The sequence below is a fragment of the Pleurodeles waltl genome, chromosome 6 (genome assembly GCF_031143425.1).
Source record: "Pleurodeles waltl isolate 20211129_DDA chromosome 6, aPleWal1.hap1.20221129, whole genome shotgun sequence".
NCBI lineage: Eukaryota > Metazoa > Chordata > Amphibia > Caudata > Salamandridae > Pleurodeles > Pleurodeles waltl.
Window position 1 is genome coordinate 452,992,738 of NC_090445.1, and position 15,627 is coordinate 453,008,364.

At 45.1% G+C, this 15,627-nt stretch overlaps 1 protein-coding gene across 2 annotated transcripts in view; it reads left to right on the forward strand.

Moving 5' to 3' along the window:
* Positions 1 to 15,627, forward strand: part of SRGAP2 (SLIT-ROBO Rho GTPase activating protein 2) — a 488,054-nt gene that overhangs the window by 129,890 nt on the left and 342,537 nt on the right. The window contains exons 1-2 of one of the 2 annotated variants that reach the window (XM_069238580.1): positions 1,863 to 2,183; positions 14,274 to 14,466. In XM_069238580.1, the coding sequence (XP_069094681.1) occupies positions 2,138 to 2,183; positions 14,274 to 14,466 (239 nt within the window). In that variant the 5' untranslated portion in view covers positions 1,863 to 2,137. Of the gene's footprint in view, positions 1 to 1,862; positions 2,184 to 14,273; positions 14,467 to 15,627 lie in introns of those variants that run through there. The other variant, XM_069238579.1, reaches the window with a different exon arrangement.

Below are 15,627 nucleotides of genomic sequence, written 5' to 3' on the forward strand. Positions count from 1 at the left end.
TCTTCATGACTTATTTTCATATATATTTCTTGCCAGAAATATTTATTTCCATTCCCTCTGCTAGAGATACCATCAGTGAACAGGCCTTTCCTACGCTTTCCTTCGTGACACAATCAAGTCTTAAGCGCTCTTCTGGCAGATTTATCAGTTCCAGGCAATTTCTGCAGCTAGTTACCTCATCTCAGTCGTGCAGTGAAGACCAATGTCGTGTTGCTGTCCTAGTTTTTCATTAGGAGATGGCTGCCTTGAGTCACTTATAAAAGCTTGATTAGGTGGGGGCTGTAGCCAATTCCTACATTTGCCCATTGGTCCTGGGACCGGATATTCATGGAGGTCCCTGCTGGGCTCAGAAGCGGACTACGAACGACCTTTCTTTGAGATCTTTCAGTGGTGAATCCTTCCAGGTAGATAGCTAGGTGGTTCCAAAATCAGGCAGGTAGATTTAAGGATATGTGATGAAAACGCGAGCAAGTGGCAATGTTGGCGAGCAACGCAGCTGAGAGCGAAGTGAACGTAAACCTGCTTGCTCACACAAGCTGCATGGCAGGCACATCACCCACACGTGCTGTGTTTAAGGGAGTGATGGAGCAGGCGATCCAGACGGTTGTGCATAGCTTGCCGTCCAGAAGACCGCGAGTAGCTGATGCCAGGGTAGAGGCACCGCTAGAAGTAATCCAAACATTCCACAGTGTCTTGCATGAGTTGGATGCGGTGACTGCTGGCAGATCTGCGAGGTTCTCCATAGACACTACTGACGGGGGTTACAATAATTAAATAAAGAAAATGAAATGCTGCATGTGGGATGACACTTGTAGGATCTTCCTGGATATAGACAGGGAACGAGGTGGGGGTCTCAGATGCCTGAGGTAGATCTGATTGGTTGTCTCTCTATGAACGAGAGTCTTCTCATGGGTAGGACCCACATAATGGACTGTAGGGCGTATCCTTTGCTCTATGGTGAACCATTGTAGGACCAGAAAGGTTGGACGTAAATCAACAAAGCTATGAAAATCACATAGCATTGTTATGGCAAAGTTTTGGTTCGTTCTGAGGTACAACACAGTCTGGTTGCTTTAAGAGGATAGAAAACGTGCTTCAGTGAGGAGGCGCCATATTGTGCACCACAGTCCACTGGAAGACAAAGTATGATTTAACATCGTAAACGTGAAATGGTAGCCCTCCGGCACTACGAGTGACTCCGTTGTCTGCCCTGGAGCCCATAGACTGCAGCGCAAGACTGAGCCTTTTCTGACTAAATTGTTTGATCTTTATCAAATTACTTCACCTCCAAGTGACTCGTTTTTTTCCCTATTTGCCAACATTTTAAGCACTTGAAAACGTGCCAGACCGCAGTCATATTTGCTGTCTAAAAGTACAAGAGATTATCTCTATACACAACAACCGAGCTCTTGAAAGGGCTACCAGTGTGGTTCGCGTTGTCCCAGTGAGTGCGGACTGGCTGGCATCTTCGCGGGTGCACGCTCCTCGGGCCGGTGTGCCATTCCTCCCAGGCCTCGACCCACTGTCTCTGCCCCTGCCGTCTATTCAGGGTCACCACCAGCCTTTCCAGGGCTTGTCTCACCGTTTGTGCGCCCCCATCATCCCGATTGGCAATGTGCGTTTGTAAGAGCACCCTAAACAAACGGGGGAACAACCGCGTCTACCCCCTCACCCGCCTTGCGGAGGCTGGACAGCGCAACCTGTGCCCTAACCCACGTCCTGTGGGCAGAGTTCAGACTCTGGCCTGGGAGAAAGAGGAAGGCGGCGCGAGCACCAGACAGCACCCTGAAGACCAGTCAGGCGTTCACCCCTCCTCACAGCGTGGCCCTCCCTAGACTGTCCGCCGACAGCCGCCTCGCTGTCCCGTTTCTCGACGCGAGGTCCTGCTGGTCGAAGGGAACTTGGGCCTGTTCTTCGGGTCATGCGTTTTCTTTTCTTAATGTGCACGGACTGTGTCTGGCGCCTTTCCGCCCCCCTGTGCGCCTAAAGAGGAAGATGCTGGGGAAGCGAGTGGCCGCATCAGACCGAAAGTGTGCCACCTGACACGGGAAGGCGAGGGCAGGGGGGTGGCGCCCCTGCCCAGGCTCAGCTGACTGCCAGCCGTGTCCCCGGGGCTAGCAGAGAGGCGAGAGGCGCTATGAGAGCCACGGCCATCACCTCGCTGTTTATCAGCCAGAGGAAAGGTAAGCCAGCCCGAGGGACGCAAGTGAAGGAGGTTGTAATTGAGGCGCTAGGATAGCTCGGTGACCTGAGCCCATCCTGCAGAGATTTGTTTAACTCGGACTTCTCTCTTAACATTTCAACTTTCGAAGGTAGGCACACATCCCAAGGGGTCATTTCAGCTAATATGTGATCATGTTTTCACTGAGACGATGTTGCTTGTGACGTCATAAGGGAACAAATCGTTGTGTCCCAGAGAAGTCCAAGATTTGGTAAAATTTGTTCCTTGAGACACAGGAGCGTTGTCTCGTTTAGAGGCCTGTCACCATTATGATGTTAGCGAACCAGCAGGGATAGTTGGTACTGGGGGTGCGCCTTCGTGTCTAAAGCTGATTGAGTTAGAGAGGTCCTGAACGTGGGTTGCCACTGTTTTTCCGTAACTTGATCCCATCGCAGGGCTTCCAGGGTCGGACTGGAATACGAGGCAATCTGGCAGTGCCCTAAGGGCCGGTCTGGCAGGTCAGTGTATGGGCTATATTTTTGTCTCTTTGTAGACCTGTGATATGGTCTGGTGGGCCATTTTTTGAGTGCGCAAGCGGTCTGACGTGTTGTAATCTATCTGGGCTTTTAACCACACCCACCAAATGCCTATCACTATCACTCGTTCATGGGCTTGCTTTTCAAAAATCATTTCTCACTGATAAATGTTTCACATTTGTCCCTTATGTTTGGGGCAGTTTTCATACCACCTTGGCCATCGACCCTGTTACATGGATAATTGCACTTTTGCTGATATGTTTGACTGCGAGCTAACTTCTTTTTCCTTGTGTGTCTCCTTCATGCTCATGGCAGCCATAGCGCTTTGAAACAGCTTGCGTATGTCAACTAATTTACCTTTCATTTTCAATTTATGTGGTAACAAAAGTTCAGTTAGGAATATACAACGCTAATAGCTCCAGCTCAAGCAAAAACAAGACCCATTGCATTGCAAATGCTTGTTCCTGCTGATATCTGATATGACAACAAACATTGCATATAGCAAGCGCAAAAGTTTGTAGTCTTCCATACTTGTAAAACAGGTATACAGCGTATGTTTACAAGTTCACATCTTCCCTGGTTTGCAATGTGGGCAACTTCTTATTTTTTGCTATGATTCACTATAATTTTATTGCTATTATTTATTATGGTGACTGGACCTATTTTCTAGCCCAGTCTGACCCTGTTGGTCTCTGGGTGTGTCACTTCAATTACCTGACAAAAGAGGAGTGCTTTGAAGCAATGTGCATTTTCAAGGACTGTGCTGCAATGCATGGATGGGAGAATGCTCCATTGCGGTGACACCAACAGGAAGGGGTGATCTTGGTTTACCATAAACACTAATAGCATAGACATTCAGGGGCACAACCAATTAAAAAACAAATAGAATAAAAAATCAGCTGCTATTTGTATCCACTTTAGGGAGGGATGGCTTGGATGTCGAGATATTTTATTTTCAGTATGTATGGTTTAGTCGTTTTGGTGGAGATGGGAACTATAGGGTAGTGTACTGCGATGTTTTCAATAAATGCGTGGAAAGTGTGTCGATATTTCACTGCAAGCATATGAAAATATGAAGGGTGTGAAAAGCAATCTCACGTAGCCACCTGCTAATATGGAGCTCGTAGAAGCAGCACAATTGTGCTGTTTTCGAATTCACAATCACTGGGGGGGGGATCCTTTAGGTTTGTAAAGACACCGGGATGGGGCGTATTTACAACACAGTAACTGTTTTTCATGTTAATTAGTAGTGCTTACGCATGAGGCACTGGCCAGACACATATGTTACGTGCATTAGTATAGTGCATTTGTACGGTGCCTGTAGTGCTTTTGGCATCTGGATGCCCTTTGTGGTTCCGGGGTAACTGTGGCCCAAAGTCGCAGAGGCCTGTTGACCCTGTGTGTGGTTGTGTTCTGTATTGATTAAAGGTGAGGCATGCTTGGTAGATGCTGGCGCATAGTGCAGAATGCCAGTATTAATCTAGTTCCTGATGCATACCAGTTAGACGTGGTGAGGGAAACTGCAATGCTGGGAGACCAATAAAGGATTACTTGCAAAAGAGCGGTACGGAGATTAACCGGTCCAGAGTACAGCCTCCCAATTCAAATAGTCAGTAGATCAAAGCACACTGTTCTGTTTTAGAGGGACTCTCAGTCCCTTCTTTTGATCACAGATCAACGGGGCACTTCTTTGTGACGAAGCAAGAGCCCTCACACACCCAGATGGGTGTCATGCTTCATCATAGGGCCTGCTCCACATTGGGCTGGCACTGCAATGCTCAACCGGCCCCTCCAGAGGGGCCCTTTGCCAGAGATCTTTTCCTATGGCAAAATACAGGCAAAACCTTATCCCACAGAAAAAAAGGAAGTGACAGACTGGGAAAAGTGTATTAAAGTTGACTATAGGCCCTAAACCTGTGTGTTTAATAATTCAAAAAGGGTCTATGTCAAGGTTAAAACAAAGGCAAGGAGTGACGCAGGAAGTAATGTTCCAACACTCACTAAAGAAAAAGAAAGATGGGGGGAGGGGAGGAAATTATTTCTTAATCCTGTTTGATGGTTGACATGTTTCACACCTGTCGTCTCTAAGATCAGCGGTGTTTTTTCAGAACCAAAATAAAGCCTAGTCCTCACTACAGAACCCTTAGTGTATCTGTAATGTAAAGTGGGGAAAAAACGTACATGTGTGTAAAGATGCTCCTGTATTATGAAAAGGGACCCTTGGGAAAGTGCGAGCCGTGGACCGCTGCAAACATGTGTCTAAAGATGCGCTGTATTTTAGCTGACCCTCCTATATTATGGAAAGGGACCCTTGGGAAAGTGTGAATATTGCTGTTTAAGTCCATGCCGGTACACCTACTTGGCGGCCACCATCCTGGAAGTTGATAAAAGAAGGGACTGACCGAGTCCCTTTAATGGTCAATACATCAAAGTAAACTGTTCTGTTTTAAAGGATCTCAGATTGAACTCAGGTGGGTTCTTAAGTTTGTTTCTAGATTTTACATCTAATAGCTTGGGAACTAGATGTACTGTTCCTCAGTGTTTACGTACAGAGATCTTGCATCCTTATTTGTTACAAAAGTATATGTCCGTCTACAAACAGGTCAAATTCAACAAGAGGGAACACCATAAGCAGTGTGCTGGTGAGTTTCTTGTACTCTGCCCTGTTTGCTTTTTATTTATTTCACGTTTCATAACCTTCATCAGTATTACATTTTCGAAATATATAGATATATTGTGTTGAAAAAAGAGGAGAAACAAGATCATGGGCTGCAACAATATTATAGTGCATTTCAAAGTGACATTTTCATTTCATCCTTGTGACATGATTCTGCACAGAATATCAAGTAATTTTGACTCCTGGCTTGATAATACTGCTGACAGCCCAAGCTAATGTTACCAATTATTTAAAATATAGATAGTGGCCTTTGACTCCACCCAGATGAGTAAGACTCTCCCAACTCATGCTATTGGTGGTTTGGCATATCATACCACCATTTTACACCACAAAAGAGCACTGAATAATCCACATATTAAATTATTTATCTTACCAATTAATTGTATGGTGAATTCACTCATTTTTTCAGTTTTCACGTTCTATAGCCTTGTCTGAAAATGCAAGGCAGATCTACTAGCTTTGACAGTGCTTGTTTACCAAGTTATGTATATTTTCAATTACAAATATCTCATATCTTTAAGATTCTCTAGATGCAGTATTATTTAAAATCATGCAAAACACGAGCAGATTCATATACTACTGCACATTGCTTGAAAGAGTGAACAACCATGTGCCTAGAACTTTAAAATTAAAGGCACTGATTGTTAATTCACGGTTTATAAATACATACTTTACCTAACATTTCCACTGTTTTTCGTCCACCCTTCCTTTCATGCAAGTGTACCTCATTCACAGCATACATTCATTCACTCTTTTATATGCCCATTAACTGACGGGTGACCCAAATATAGGATTTGCACTTTTCTCCCATCACAGTAAGTCTATTGCAAATTCCCCTCCTTCAAAGAGGTTTTCTTCTCTGCTCTACCTCTTCTCTTACTAACCTCAAATGCCTGTAGTTTCAGTTTTGATCCAGATTCATAAAAACTAATTTTTGCTCATTTACACAATTGCTTTAATATCTACCGTCAGACAATTTTCCAAGTGAATGGAAATGTATTGACCTGGCTTCATATTGATTGCTTTTTCAATGATTTTTCTTCACAACTCAAACACTTGACAAAAATATCAAACCTATTTGTACCATTCTCTGAGCCTATGGGCTAAATTACTAGAATACTGAACACCTTCACCAAATTTCTTAACGTCAAGAGAAGTTTATTGATATAACACGGAGCATAATCAATATCCTATAAGATTGCTCATGTTAATCGATATTTCCATCTAACCAATAACTCAGTTTTGTCAAATCATGCTAATCAAATCTTGCCATATCTAAAGTTCCCACTCGTCACGTAACTTATTATTCATAGGATGTCACTTCAAAATGTATTTGTTTTTACAGTGTGACATTTTTCAGAATAGTTCTATGGATGAATGACCAGATTGTACAGCACACAGCAACCGAGGAACATGGTGTCCCTGTGCTTGTTGATTGCAGCGGTTTGTAGACTGCAGTTAGATTAGCTTGACTTTTTCTATTGTTCTGCTCACATTTTCAGTTGACGTAAGTAAATAATCTAAATACTACTTTGTTGGCAAACCTGTCTGTAAGAAAAGCTATGTAATGTTCAAGGCTCTGTAACATCGTGCCCTGCCAGGTTGTGAATGATAGCCCATTTATTCTTGCTGCACGTGCTGCAAGCCGGGAGCCCATATCTGAGCTAGCCCTCTTGATGTTTGACAGATATGCCCGAAGTGGCCCACATGGACACGACTGCATGTGGCTTTACAGTGATTCTTATGCCATTCACAAGTTTTCTACAGTTACACCTTTAAGTCCCTGTCCAGTAGGTGAGCTGTTTGACAGTCAATCCTTTCATCATCAAATTTCGCCAGGTCAGTACTCTATGGTCTACCAGTAGGTATGCTGTCGAAAATCCTGATCTTGTTAGGTTACTGAGTCATATAAAACTAAAGAATTTCGGTGTTTAACCCTAATACTTTTGGCAATGTTACAAAAAGTATAGGTATATTTTGCAAAAATGTCCATCTTAACTCTGTACATTTACAAGGTGGAAAAACCTCCTTGAATTTCTTCTTAGTCAGTGCTCTTGTGTTATGAAGCCAATTTCTAAATCAGAATTCAGGTAAATGTTTTACACTCTACCGTGGAGGCCAATTAAGGGTCACCATGGGTAGCAGTTTCTATTCCTGATTGTCCTTTGGTAACCCTGGCACGGCTCTTGCTTCTCTTGTACTCAAGGGTCACGAAAAAGGCAAGAACAGAGTAAGCAGCAGGGTTATACGAAACAGGTTTACATTCTCTGGTTTCTAATACTTGTCCTTTCTCTAAACTCTGAGCAGCAATTAGAAGCCATGAGGGTTCATGAGTGGAGCAAGAAGTCAATAGTCATGAGTCAAAGGATCAGTTCTGGATGCCTGTGTAAGATTAGTGGGTACTTGATAAAGAGCGCTGATTGGTGATTGCAAATAACATTGATGCACTTTTTGTAGCGACACCTAGGTCTCCTCTTAGGGCAGGGAATGTCCCAGAAGCTTTTGGTCCAGCGTCCATGCTATTTCATCCAGCCATTCAGAATCCATCAGCGCTGACCATTGGTAGGTGTGTATTTTGTATTGAAACTCATGGGCAATATGTGCCGTCTGTGGCCAATAAACGATTTGCACAAAAGCCTCCAGATTATAGGGATTGATCATCACTGCTGGTTCATCTAGTATGCACCACATCTCAGTGTATAGCGCCACGAGGCAGCGCGTTTTACGTTTTTCACTCGTTCACTCCATTGTGGCCCTCTCCAGACAGTAGCTCAGTCTGAAAGCTGGCGGTTTTAGGCAGCTGGGAAGGAGAAAGGAGGGGCATGTGGGCAGACGATTCAAGGGGGCTGCGAAGGCATGCATACCGCGTGTCTATCGCAGCATTGTGCATTAAGACGGGGCGCATACCGCCGCCTTCCTACAGCAGAGCTCAGTAAGTTAGTCTCGGCTGCTCCCACTGTCCAGGGCCCTGTAGGGAGGTGTAGAAACCAGCTCGGGTTAAGAGAGCTCGGGTTGCAGAGGAACAATGGTGCTTGCAGCTCTAGGAGCGACGCGGGACTTCCACAAACGGGTCCCGCCTGGGCAGCGGCAGCCGGGCCCAGGACTCTCGCGCAGGGATTTACAGAACGCGCTCGTGCTGCGCACAGGCCTATGGGTGGGCGCGCGCGCTACTCCACCCATCACTCAAAACCTACTGCACAGAAACGCCATTTAGTGGGTTAACAGCCACCCAACCACAGTACTCACTGCAGTTAACATATTGCATCCAATAACACGCATTTGACAGAACATCTCATCTCTCATGGGTCCACAAATATGTCAGTAATGGAATCCACATGGTCACACTAGCAAGCGTTTGCAACCAGTTTACTTAACATTTTGGTGCCTGTTAAATAGAACACTAAACGCTTGCTTTACTCATGTTTTTTTGGTTTGGGGGGCTTACTAGTCATTTTCCACTATAACTCTCTCCCCCTGCCATCTACAGACTTATCAATGATGTCATTTCAGACGTTGCAGTGATGTTATCAGTGATGTCATAGAATATATCATAAGTGATGTAACCTGAGGAATCTAACAGTTCATGGCGAGTGCGCAAGTTAATAGTTGCTTTAGTACAATTGTTACTTGAAACCAAGGATGGGACGAGGTCAATCGTCAGGTGTCAAAAAATAAGCTGTTGAATGCTTGTATAAGTTTAGTGGGTCCTTCTCGGTACTGAAGAGCTCTGATTAATGGTCCTGGCGATGGCAAATATTATTGGTAGCTGCATCCAGGCCCACTCTGAGTAGGGAATGTGGACGATTCTTTTGGTCCAGAGTCTATGCTCCTTCATCCAGCCACTCGCAAAGCATCCTGCATGTGTGCATTTTAACCCCATAAAACACCCCCTTGTCACCCCGGAAAAGCTCAAACTCTTGCCTGTCAAAGGAACAAACTTACTGGTTCCGTGGTTGGACACTACTCGCAAGAGGTGTGCGAGTGCCCATAATGCACGAGTCTAACGGTTCATGTACTTCTGCAGGGTTCACCACTAGAAAAAAAAACAATTCTGTTCCAAGTCATAAAATATTCAATACAGCAGTTATGCTATTCTGGCGTCAGTCTGCGTTTGAAACTGCACTGTATGAGTGAAAAATGGAACTAAAAAATCTGGATGAGGATTTCGCTTTTGCATAGTGATTTTTGTACACCTAATAGCTTTGTGCACATACGTACGTGTGAATCTTAGCTTGGATGCTGTGCCGCCTCGGAAAGGTTTTCAGTCTACCCTCTGTCCCCTGCCATGGCCACTGACATCTTTACGCGTTTTCGATTGGTTCTTAGAAATCTCATTGGAAGTTCCTGGGATGCGACTATCCTTACCTCGGCATAGTTCCCCCTGGTCACTGTTCCATCACCAGGTTATGCGTGAAATCTGTGCTGGAAATACGTTGTATTTATTAATTTTTTTCTCAAGAGAGAAACATCGAGCATCACTAAGAGGTGTGAGCAAAACATGTGAGAATCCCTGGCTTCCTTACACAATCACTTTTCCTATTCTCACAATTCTATCTCTGCCTACCTCCGTTTTATGTGTTTATTAAAAACAACACCCCCACGTCCTGTCAGTGATTCCTTGTAGGGCATTCGGTATTGCTGAGGGGAGATTGTAGGTCACAGGTGTACGCCTGATGTCTTGGGTGGCAATCTCGCTTATCATGGACTTGCTCCCATCTTCTTCCTCCTCCAAGAGGGCTTCACTGAGCAGTGGTTTCCGCGTTCAATGCATCGCCTCAGCTGTCTTCCCTTCTAACTATAGTCGCACATCTCTTTGCATCAAGGGAATTTATTAACTCTATTAAAGTTGTTCGCCTAGTACCTCTAAACTTTTCCTAACCCTTGGATACAGAGGTTTTATCAGGAAGCGCTGCACAGGATCTCGTCCCCGTAGATATTATTAATGGTATAATGGATAACTGCATGAGAGGGACATTGGGTGAGGTGTTGAGGAGGACGCAGCCAAGATCTGCAGCAGTGCAAAGTTTCCACCTCTAGCCAGTGTTCTCCTTGTAGGTCGACCTAGAATGTTTGTGTTTGAATTAATGTGTGCAGTATCTTTTCAGCTGATGATTTTGGGACTTGTTCTATGCTTACCTTTGGGCAGTAATGACCGGGACTAAATATTCCATTAGTGTTGCTCAGCTGGTCCTTTTTGGAGCACTGTGTGGTGGTTGTACGTCCTGGAGATTCTGGTGATTGTGTGTTTCTCGATACTCCACTAGTTGGGTGAATTCCTCTTTTTCCCCATGTTCTTTGTTTGATGTGCTGCCAGTTACTTGAGCGTTGAGTATGCTGACTGTTGGAAATTACCCTTTTCGCAGGGTTATTCCCAAACGTTTTGTCTTTCTCCTATTTTTGTGACCCTCATTTTGTTGGCTTTAGGACTCTGTGCACTTTATCACTGCCAATCAGTGCTAAAGAGCATGTGCTCTCACCTCTAAAACGTGGTATGAATGGCTTACACCTAATTGCAGTGCTTAATTTGTGTTTGCTGAGCACCAGCTCTTATTTTTGAGGGTTATTCTTCTGCATCAAACATTTGCTGCGAGCATAAGACACATGGGAAAGATGGAGGAAGGGAAAAATGAAAAAGCGTCACAAAGGGAGAAAGTAGATTGCTGCAAGAGTGAGCTGAAGGGCCGGGAGTGGCTTCAAATGGATTTTAGAGGCCCAAGATGGCTTCAGGATTACGCTGCCCCAGTATTCCGTGTTCGCACATTTAATTGCAGCAGCTGCGTGTTTAATATTAGGGTTTTTGGCACGGCATGTTTTATTTACAAATTAAGCACTGCCTAATTGGTACATTTAATTTACCTGTAAGTCCCTTGTACAGTGGTATCACTTATACCCAGGGCCTGTAAATTAAATGCTACTAGTGGGCCTGCAACGCAGCTTGCGCCACCCACAGAAGTAGCCTTTCACACCTGTTCCAGGCTTGCCACAGCAGGGCCTGCTTGCGCGCAGTTTACTGCCGCAGTGGCTTGGCATCTAAATGTACTTGCCAGGCCTGCAACCCCCTTTTTTACTACATATAGATCACCCCTAAGGTAGCTCCCCCTCGGTAGCCCTATAGGCAGGGTGCTGTGTAGGTAAAAAGTAGGACATGTGCCTTATTGTGTGGCCTGTCCTGCTATCGACAAACAGCCTATTTGGTTTGTCACTGCTGTGAGTGCTGCCCTTACATATGTCTAAGTGGTATCTTCTGATCTATAAGGAGTAGCGTGGGCATGTTTAGTATGTTTGGAATGGTAGTGAGAAATCCTGCTTAGTGGTGTAGGTGGATTTTTTTATTACTATTTTAGAAATGCCACTTTTAGAAAGTGGCCATTTCTCTGTGCTTGTAACTCTCTTGTGCTCTGCCCCAGATGTGGGTCGGGGTCAGGATGCAGAGTGACAGCTCCACTTGGTGCATACTTTCCAGACAGCTGTAACACAGGAAGGGCTGGGTGTGACAGGAGAGGCATCTGCATACTGGTAGTCATTGTGAGCTGGAGAGATGGAGAGTTGTTCACACCTTACATGTCAATAGGCTGTGTCCTTCCCTCACACATTGGACTGATTTACCCCCTCCTGTTGTCTGGAGACAGGGCTGGGTCTAAAGGGTGTTGTGCTTAGCTTGAAAAGGCTTTTTTGAGGTTACCCCCTGAACAAAGGCATTTTTGAGTATAAGTAGAGGGGCTCTGCCCCCTGTTTTTAGAGCATGTTTGGAAATGGGACTGAACCTCTGCCAGAGAGACTGCTGAACTGTGCAAAGGACTCACCTGGACTGCTCTTTTGTTGTCCTGGTTTCTGCTGGGTGGCCCAAAGGACTCATCTGCATTAATTTTCTGTATGTTGCCCTGCTGCCAGCCTGTCCCTGAATCTGGACTGAAAAAGGCTCTGTGTGTGTTGGGGGGGGGGGGGGTGGTTTAAGGGGAGACTGGCACTTGAACTTCATGTTGTGTGCTGGCCTACCTGCCCCTTTTGTGTCCTCCCTTTAGTGCCTCCCAATGGGCCCAGGGTGGAGAGGGCACCATTTTCCTGCTCCTTGGCCACTAGCACTTGGCTCGCACTTTATGCTGTCCCTAAGCACCTGAGAAGCACCCTACTTTGTAACTCCTTGGTGAGTGGGGAGCGCTTGCTCCTAATATTTATTCTGGGTGTGGTGATTGCCTCTTTTCAAGATGGCGCTTGTTGAGGGCTTTTACTTTCTTTTTTTACTCTGTGCCTGGCCGGTTCAACACTGCATTTCACTGTCCTCTTTTCCTACTGGACCATATTCAGCTGGGGACTGCAGTCAGTGACTGGATAGGAGTGTCACCCTGCAAGCAGACTCCTGCTGCCAGGAAGCAGGATTGTGGGCCACCAGAAATCCTCTAATGGGTCCCGCCACCAGGAAGGACACTGAACGGAGCCACGTGACTCGCGGGCAGCTGCCTCTGGATTCCGCTGCCCGTATGGTGGGAGAATCTGGCAAGGTCTCCCTGGGATACCTGTGGATGTGTGTGCGCTCCTTCCCCCCCCCCCCCCCCCCCCCCCCCCCTTGCTACTGGCCTGGATAGTAGGACGGGGTGAGGCCTCCTCATCAGTTATATAATTCTTGTTGCACTAAGCAACCTTTTTATTTTTATTTTTTTCCAACTGGTACCATACTAGCTATCATAAGCCACAGGTACCTCTGAGGCCTGTACTGGTTGCTTACTTACCGGACATGCCTACTAGGAGTGCAGGAGCGCTGTATTCTCTATATTATAAGGTGACATTCAGTGATTTATGTGTTCCAGTGATATATGGTGATATTTCATGATTTATGTATTACTGGGGACACTTGGCAATGTATGGGTTGTACCTCTAACCTATCTGCTGCATTCTGTGCCCTGACATGATGGTACGGATTGTTTTTTTAATGATCTCCATATCAGGAGAACTATAATAAAAAAAAATAAAAAAAAAATTCAGTTTTGGCATAATGTGGACAGTGCCTACTGTGTATAACATGTTTGGCCTATGATGCACAGATATATATACAATCTACAACATAGGCACTTCTTTCTATACAATCCTTTGTAGGGTTTCCTGTGTGGTGTATTTGTGTCACTGGTGTGAGTGTGTTCTGCAAACTCTTTACACATGACCTCTAAGGATAAGCTTGACTGCCAAGCTACCGGTGATGAGTGCAGGTTATCTTAGGTGTGTAGCTCACTCGCCCTGACTAGAGTGGTGAGTTATACCTGGATGAGGTGCTTACCCCAGCCAACCAGAAACCCCATTTCTAACACGGACCATAAGCAATTCTTTTGTTGCAGCATTTTCTCGGAGCACTGACAAATTGCATTTACCTCCTTGTGTGATGTTTCTTCTTAGAGCACAGGTGGTTGGGTGAGTGTCCCAGTAGGGCAGTGTTGATTGGGTATTGCCAGATATGTGTGTGCCCTTTGGGCACAGTTGTTTAGGTCAGTGCCCCTTTAGGGTACTAGGTATGGGTACATGTACTCTTTGAGCATGGCTTCTAGGATGTGACCCTTCTTGGGGTACTGGCTGTTCGACACAGCATCATGGTTTTTGTGATTGGTGGCGTGAGGTAATGAGATAGGATGTTTGCACTCTTTGGACTCTGGAGGTTGGGTGTTTTCCTTTGTGACTTTGATGGTTGTTGTGCATAAAATAAATTCATACATGTTTGATTTCTTGCAAAATTATCAAGGTTCCCTTGTACTTTCAATAAAAAGTTTTAAGTTTAATACTGAGAGCCAGTTAGTTCGGAAATGTAGCTCTGTGGCCCCTACGTCTACCTTTTGCCATCCTGTATCCTTGCAGGCTCTTCGAGCTGCATACCTTGAATACTATGCTCACCACATTTTTCCACTCTGTCTTGCAGAAATCCGTGCCCAGCTGTTGGAGCAGCTGAAATGCCTGGACCAGCAGTGCGAGCTGCGTGTGCAGCTCCTGCAGGATCTGCAGGACTTCTTCCGCAAGAAGGCAGAAATCGAGATGGACTACTCACGGAACCTGGAGAAGCTGGCCGAGAGGTTTCTGGCAAAAACTAGGAGCACCAAAGACCAGCAGTTGAAGTAGGTTCTCACTGTGTTTCTCATTTGCAGATGAGGATTTACTTATCTTTATCACAGGAAGCATTTCGGATTACTTGGCTCTTGGCATGAAATGTTTTTGGGCACTGTATGCAGACATTTCTAATGTCCTCATTGTATAGTTTTAAGAAGCGTACAATCTCTTTTGGATGATAAGTGTACGGACTACCCTTTTTTTTACATTATTTCAGCTAAAGATGCCCCTTTCCACCAGCTTCTTGTCATATAAGTTCTTGCTCTCTGAAAACGTAGTCCAGAGTATGATTAAGAAATATGCGTTGCTTAGAAACAAGGATGACACTTTACAGAAACAGCTGCTACTTAATAAGTAACCTCATTGTGAAATGTGTCTGCGCATCATCCACTTCACTTGTGAGGTCTCTACTTGCACCCCTGGGACTTCAGACATGAGCCTGAGCAAGAGACGGCTGTAAGTAACAGTAGGATGTTCCTTGAGAGCTTGTCGCATTGGTTTGATGCTAAAACACTTATTTTTATTGGATATCTTTCCTACCTCAGCAGCGTTGCAGAACACAGTACAGTGTCTGTGTCTCTGGCACCAAGCAGGAGCTACATCTGGCGCCCCCATCCTGGAAATCACTGCCCCAGGCTTGGCAAAGCCATTTCCCAGGTGTCCCCACCAGACAGGTTTCTTGTAAACCTGTTGCGTTTTACAGATATTTTGTAAATTCTTCACCCAGAGTGTTGACTATGACTGAGAGACAGTTTTTGATACTTTAGCTGGGTATTTCCCCACCCTCCTTTGTCATCAGAGGAAGGGAAAGCAATGTGTCCCCAGGGTTATGCACCATGTTGCTTCTTATTAGTGGATGTACCATGTCTAGACACAACAAAGCACGGTAGGTGCTTTTAGAATTTCATTAGGGCATGCATGAACACTGATCGGTTGAGATGGTGAACTTTTTACACATGTAAACTTTTTATTAATCTCATATCGGAACCACTTTTATTTGTGACAAATTGATGAGAATCCTCGATTTTCTGACTGGCAGCCTGGCTACAGCCATGTCCACTCCCATGGCTGAGTTCTCTGGTTACAGAATTTTCCATGCAGACAACCTTTCTGCGGTGGTTAGCAGCGTTGCTATTATATTCTGCAACACTTTTATACTATCTCAAAAT